This window comes from Nanorana parkeri, unplaced genomic scaffold (genome assembly GCF_000935625.1).
Source record: "Nanorana parkeri isolate BGI_ZX_2015 unplaced genomic scaffold, ASM93562v1 scaffold1894, whole genome shotgun sequence".
In the NCBI taxonomy this organism is placed as follows: domain Eukaryota; kingdom Metazoa; phylum Chordata; class Amphibia; order Anura; family Dicroglossidae; genus Nanorana; species Nanorana parkeri.
This window is the reverse complement of record NW_017308162.1, coordinates 85,775-92,558: the sequence shown is the minus strand read 5'-3', so window position 1 is coordinate 92,558 and position 6,784 is coordinate 85,775. Positions and strand designations below refer to the sequence as shown.

The following is a 6,784-nucleotide window of genomic DNA, read 5'->3' as shown; positions in this document are numbered from 1 at the left end:
GAGAGAACGAGAGAGAGAACGAGAGAGAGAACGAGAGAGAGAACGAGAGAGAGAGAGGAGAACGAGAGAGAGAACGAGAGAGAGAGACAGGAGAACGAGAGAGAGAACGAGAGAGAACGAGAGAGAGAGAAGGAGAGAGAGAAGGTAGAGAGAGAACGAGAGAGAGAGAGAACGAGAGAGAGAGAGAGGAGAACGAGAGAGAGAAAGAGAGAGAGAACGAGAGAGAGAGAACCAGAGAGAGAACCAGAGAGAGAGAACGAGAGAGAGAACGAGAGAGAACGAGAGAGAGAACGAGAGAGGAGAACGAGAGAGAGAACGAGAGAGAGAGAGACAGGAGAACGAGAGAGAGAACGAGAGAGAGAACGAGAGAGAGAACGAGAGAGAGAGAGAACGAGAGAGAGAACGAGAGAGAGAGAGAGAGAGAGGAGAACGAGAGAGAGAACGAGAGAGAGGAGAATGAGAGAGAGAAAGAGAGAGAGAACGAGAGAGAGAGAGAGAACGAGAGAAAGAACCAGAGAGAGGAGAGAGAGAGAGAAAAAGAGAGAGAACGAGAGAGGGAGAGAACGAGAAAGAGAATGAGAGAGAGAGAACGAGAGAGAGAACGAGAGAGGGAGAGAACGAGAGAGAGAACGAGAGAGGGAGAGAACGAGAGAGAGAATGAGAGAGAGAGAACGAGAGAGAGAACGAGAGAGAGAGAATGAGAGAGAGAACGAGAGAGAGAGAACGAGAGAGAGAACGAGAGAGAGAGAGAATGAGAGAGAGAGAGAACGAGAGAGAGAGAACGAGAGAGAGCAAACCGTAAGCTGCTGTCCTGGAGTATCACTTTGTCTGATTGAGACCACAAACGGGTTCATCCGCTCATCCAATGAGGGAGTAGTCACTGTTAATAAGCCATTCACTTGTGTGTGTATATTGTAGCTGGAGCTATTGAGCTCTGTAAACCGCTGCTTGCAGACAGAGGGGAAAAAAACATGAAAATGACCCTAACCCCCCACCACCAGAAGGCTCCAAGGAAGAGTCCATTATAAAGCTGGCCATACACCTTGCGATGATCGCAAGTACGATCTGCCTGTCCAAGATAGGCAGATCGTAAGGTCATTTAAAAAACGTATGATCTGCCTATCTTGGACAGGCAGATCGTACTCTCGATCATCGCAAGCCGCGCCCCCCTTAGAGGAGGACTTCCGATGACTGCAATGCTGAACGGGCAGTGTGCGCTTGCGCACACCGGCCCGTTCGCCATTTGTCTTACTTGCATGCCGCAAACCCGCCAACAATCGTACGATTCTCGGCGGGTTTTCGAACATGCTTGTAAGAGAAAAGTAATGCGACCTTACAGTAGCAGAGGTCGCACGCCTTTCATACACCTTGCGATTATCGTACGATCGCGGGATTTCCCGCGATTATCGTACAATAATCGCAAGGTGTATGGGCACCTTTAGAATGAACAATACTGTACTTCATAATTATCCATTTTTAAATATATCTGCTTAATAAAATGAATCGTTTTTGGTGCTGACCATAAAAAATAAGTAAATAGTGTATAAGCTCCTCTAGGCCAGGGACTGATGTGAACGTGCAGTGTGTACAGCTCTGTGTATGTTGTTGGCGCTATATGAATACCTGAAATTAATTAATAAATCAATCAATCAATCAATAACTGTAAAGCCCCCTTGTGGTTGATAATCAGGTCCTCTGGGAAGACCCGTTGCTGAGCCAGGTGTTCACAATCCTGCCCACTGCCATGGATAGAACAGAGCATGCAGCACAGCACAGAATCATGTGACCTCAGGTGCAGGGCTGTCTTTAAGGCAGGGCAAAAGGGGCAGCTGCCCCGGGCCCAGTCATTGCTGTGGGGCCCTGTACCCCAAAAACTAGTGCTAATGCTGCGTCTGCAACTACCACCTCTTCAGCACCGGGGAGGGGGCTGGCACAGCTGGCTCTGTATCTAGAGAGGCAGAGCCAGCTATCAATCAGGTAGCGGGGTGGATCCTGATAATGTTGTCGGGATCTTTCCCAGCTGCAGCGCGGCTCAGTGCTGTCGGCATATAGCAGGCAATATTGCATGGCGGGACAAAATTGCATGGCGGGGGGCAGGGTGTGGCAGGGGGCCCAAGAAAATGTTTGCCCAGGGTCCAATCAATATTAAAGATGGCCCTGCTCAGGTGTATGTAAAAGGCGACATTGAAACACCTTCAAATAGTATCCAAATCTCTGTATGCAAATGTCCCCTCAGCCTGCACCACTGTATGCACTCAGCCTTCTATGTGGCTCTGCCGTGTAGCCGGCTGCCTGTATTGGTCTTGCCTGCCGTGTTGGACAAATGGAAATACAAACAATCACCGTCGGCCGCTCTGTTCTGAGGCGTTACTGTCATTTACGTCATTTAAAATATTGCCTCAGTGTAGCAGGAATGTGCAGAGGGGTTTTGACATATTTTTTTCATTTATTTAATATAGTCGGAGCTTTTTTTTTTCTTTTTTTTAAAGTCAGCTAAATCAGAAATATTGCAAACTGATATCATGCAGTCTTCAATCCGGCCTGTGGGGGGAGCTCTCGTCTACATTTCACATGTGAAACATTGTATCCCTTCCAACCGTGCGGAAGAAGCTCCTGTACTGTGATCACAGCAGTGACTCCGCCCACCACACGGATCAGTCTGAGGTTTAGATAGGGATGCAGCGATACCGATACCGATACTAGCACTAGTATAGATGCCGAGTAGTTGAGCGAGTTCTCATACTCGCCCAAATGCTCCCACACTTGAGCTTCCGGTATGAGGAAGCCGGGCAGCGAGTCATTACACGCTGCCCGGCTTTCTGATAGGCCGGGAAGCCGGCTCCATGCTCCCTCGTCACAAGGGAGCATGGAGACGGCTTCCCGTAAGCCGGCTTCATGCTCCCTTGTCACCTTGTGACGAGGGAGCGAGGAAGCCGGGTGCCGCACGGAAGCCGGGTGCGTGATTACACAGCGCCCGGCAGTGAGAGTATTTATGTGTAAAGGGGGCTGTAATATCAGTGACCTCTAGCAGTCTCATGTTACATACCCCAAGTCTCTAACGTTCCCCGGTAGCATCTCCCCAGCCTCTGACCGTCTCCGGCAGTGTCAGCAGTCTTTGGCAATCCAATATAGCGCTTCATATCCTGAATATTACTGAATGTTCGCCAAAATAAAAATAATTAGGCGGGGCTAGCCGTGACTTCACCGCTAGCTCCGCCCAACTGTTTCCTATTGGTCGCCCACCGCCAGAGTCTTCTAACAAATCCCAGCAAATGAATAACAACTGGGCGGAGCTGGCAGGTGATGTCACTGCTGGCTCCACCCAGTTGTTATTGTTTAACGACAGATCAGCGTCCCCAGGTCATATGGGGACGCTGATCTTTCATTACAACCGGGCCAGAGCAAGCCGTGAGATCAGCGGCCATTTTGCGTGGAGATCGGTTGGCTTCCTCCAGGCTTCGGCTGGGAATATGGCTCGGCCAAGCCGAAGCATATGGGTTTGGCTCAGCCGAGCCGCTCGGCTGCTGTATGGGCTATAGTGAGTAGCCCGTACAGCAGTCCTTCGGATCGGCTGAAGAGAGCCAAAGGATCAGCCGAAGCTACTGCTGGATCCTTCGGCCAGGGCAGCCATCAGGGGGGTACGGCCGATACTCGTGTAAGGGGCCCGGGCAGCCTGGATGGCCCGCCCGGGTCCCTTACTTGACTATCGGCGAGGTGAAGGGCGAGGAGGCGGAGGCCTGGCCCTATTTTATTGAAGGAAAACGTCACATGTATTAATCAGCCAACGTTTCAAGGGCCACACAGGTTACTGTATTGCCCTGAGGAAGGGACCCTGCTTGGCCCCCGAAACGCTGGCTGGTTAATACATGTGACATTTTAATGCAATAAGTCAATAACTCACTAAGATTCAATGTTATTCTGTGAGTTCCGGTGACCTTCACTTTCTACATGCTTGTTGTGCACGGTGCCACCTGTGGCTATCACTATGAGCACCACCGTTCTATTTGATGATGATGATGCAGATGCAGCGGGTGCAGGTTTCTTCGGGGCCTATTCCTGATGTGGGGAGGAGATTCTGTGCCTCTTACGGGGTTCTCTGTCTCCTCCCAACCCAGGAAGGGGTCTCTCTTTGGGAGAGCCCCCTGCCTAGTACTGTGTGGGACCTGTTTCGGCAGGTCCCCAAAGAATCGGGGTCCACGGCCTTCGGGTTGGTGGACCAACAGTGTCAACCCCTGTCAGGAGCCTTGCGCCCCGGGGGGTCGGGAATCGAGGTCCCTTCTTTATTGAAGGACCTTGCACCCATGTGCACGTTTTTGTGTGCTGTGATTTCACGGTTCACTTTTTTTGTTCACAGGGGGACTAAAGGTCCTGACCGCTGTAAGGGGTGCAGGGGACACATCTAAACACTAAGGGGCCACAGTTGATATCCCCTGATATCTAGAACCTTTACTACCACTGCTCTTAGTTTTTCTGTTTGTGGCTTCCTTCCCAATGCCCAATCTCCTTCCCTTCCAGGTGCAGCTCCTGTCGGAGAGGACCATCGCCATGAGGAGCAAGATCTCGAAGATGGTGATCGTCATCGTCCTGCTCTTCACCATCTGCTGGGGCCCCATCCAGCTCTTCAGCCTGTTCCAGGGCTTTTACCCGGGGTTCCAGGCCAACTACGCCACCTACAAGATCAAGACCTGGGCCAACTGCATGTCCTACGCCAACTCCTCCATCAACCCCATCGTCTACGGCTTTATGGGCGCCAGCTTCAGGAAGTCCTTCAAGAAGGCCTTCCCCTTCATGTTCCGCAATAAAGTCAGGGATGGCAGCATCACCTCCGGCACGGTGAACAACGAGATGAAGTTCGTGGCCATGGAGTCCACAAACAATGAACTCAAGTAAAGGTGGAGGGCGATCTATCTCTCTCTGCATGGACAGGGGGAGGGGGGGGGGAACTGGTGGCAGAACCTCGAAGGACGCAGAACAGAGACCAATATTAGGACTGCAGCCATTATGATGAAACGTAGCTTTCCTGGAATTCCGGGGAAGGTGATTGGCTGCCACAGACCCCCCACGCAAACGCGCGGCAATCTCAAGAGCGGCAGATCTCCCGGAGGGACGAGATCATCAGGAATTTTATCTCAGCCGAATGGGTTTTTTTTTTTTTTTACCGGAAGGATCGTCTTGTGTCTTGTCTGTAAGAAATCTCTATTTTGTATTTATACCGTCTGCTCATTAAATACAAATGCTGAAATATCGGCCCCGTGTCACTGAACCGGATCTTATCATAAAAATAAATATGAATGAAAACGCCACAAAAACGCCCAAAACTAAAACGGTGAAATCGTTATTTGCAGCGCTGCTCACAGAGGGGTTTGGGGGGGTCAACCATCTGATGCTGCAGGCTGTCCAGCACAGTTGAGGAGGTGCCTCATGCTGCCGCTCCATCTGGGTAGTGGGACTTCATCGGGTTGCAGGGGACCTTGTCATTTCCCCCACAATGCTCCGGCAGTCAGCAGGAGGGAGAATGGCCTGGTGTGAGTGGGAGGAGGAACAACCCTTTGTTAGTGGGAGAAAGAATACTCCGGTGGTAGATGGGAGGAGGAATGCCCCAGTGGTCAGCAAGAGGAAGAATGCCCCTGTGGTCAGTGGGAGGAAGAATGCCCCAGTGGTAAGCAGGAAGAGAAATGTTCTGGCGGTCAGTGGGAAGAGGAAAGCCCCAGTGGTCAGCAGAAGGAAGAATGCCCCAGTGGTCAGCAGGAGGAAGAATGCCCCAGTGGTCAGTGGGGGGAAGAATGCCCCAATGGGCAGCAGGAGGAAGAATGCCCCAGTGGTCAGCAGGAGGAAGAATGCCCCAGTGGTCAGCAGGAGGAAGAATGCCCCAGTGGTCAGTGGGGGGAAGAATGCCCCAATGGGCAGCGGGAGGAGGAATGCCCCAGTGGGCAGCGGGAGGAGGAATGCCCCAGTGGGCAGCGGGAGGAGAAATGCCCCAGTGGGCAGCGGGAGAAGGAATGCCCCAGTGGGCAGCGGGAGGAGAAATGCCCCAGTGGGCAGCGGGAGGAGGAATGCCCCAGTGGGCAGCGGGAGGAGGAATGCCCCAGTGGGCAGCGGGAGGAGGAATGCCCCAGTGGGCAGCGGGAGGAGAAATGCCCCAGTGGGCAGCGGGAGAAGGAATGCCCCAGTGGGCAGCGGGAGGAGGAATGCCCCAGTGGGCAGCGGGAGGAGGAATGCCCCAGTGGGCAGCGGGAGGAGGAATGCCCCAGTGGGCAGCGGGAGGAGGAATGCCCCAGTGGGCAGCGGGAGGAGGAATGCCCCAGTGGGCAGCGGGAGGAGTAATGCCCCAGTGGGCAGCGGGAGGAGCAATGCCCCAGTGGGCAGCGGGAGGAGGAATGCCCCAGTGGGCAGCGGGAGGAGGAATGCCCCAGAGGGCAGCGGGAGGAGGAATGCCCCAGTGGGCAGCGGGAGGAGAAATGCCCCAATGGGCAGCGGGAGGAGGAATGCCCCAGTGGGCAGCGGGAGGAGGAATGCCCCAGAGGGCAGCGGGAGGAGGAATGCCCCAGTGGGCAGCGGGAGGAGGAATGCCCCGGTGTTCAGAAGAAGAAATAATGCCCCTGCAGTCAGTGGGAAGAAGTCCCAGGCATTGGAACATGTTCTGGGCCGGCAGGTTACAGGGATTTTGGTCAAATGTCAGGACAGTCCAGCAGGATCGGGGACGGTTGGGAGGTTTGCAGCTAGACACCAGGGGACCGGACTGTGTGGTCTAAGCGAGGGCCGTAGAGGCCGTCAGACCCCATGA

The 6,784-nt window shown here is 53.3% G+C and overlaps 1 protein-coding gene across 1 annotated transcript in view; it reads left to right on the top strand.

Annotated features, from left to right (window-relative positions):
* Positions 1 to 4,924, top strand: part of LOC108800051 (G-protein coupled receptor 54-like) — a 24,513-nt gene extending 19,589 nt beyond the window's left edge. Inside the window, exon 5 of the mRNA XM_018571993.1 lies at positions 4,516 to 4,924. Coding sequence (XP_018427495.1) covers positions 4,516 to 4,890 — 375 coding nt within the window. The 3' untranslated portion in view covers positions 4,891 to 4,924. The remainder of the gene's footprint in view (positions 1 to 4,515) is intronic.
* The last annotated feature ends 1,860 nt before the right edge of the window (positions 4,925 to 6,784 follow it).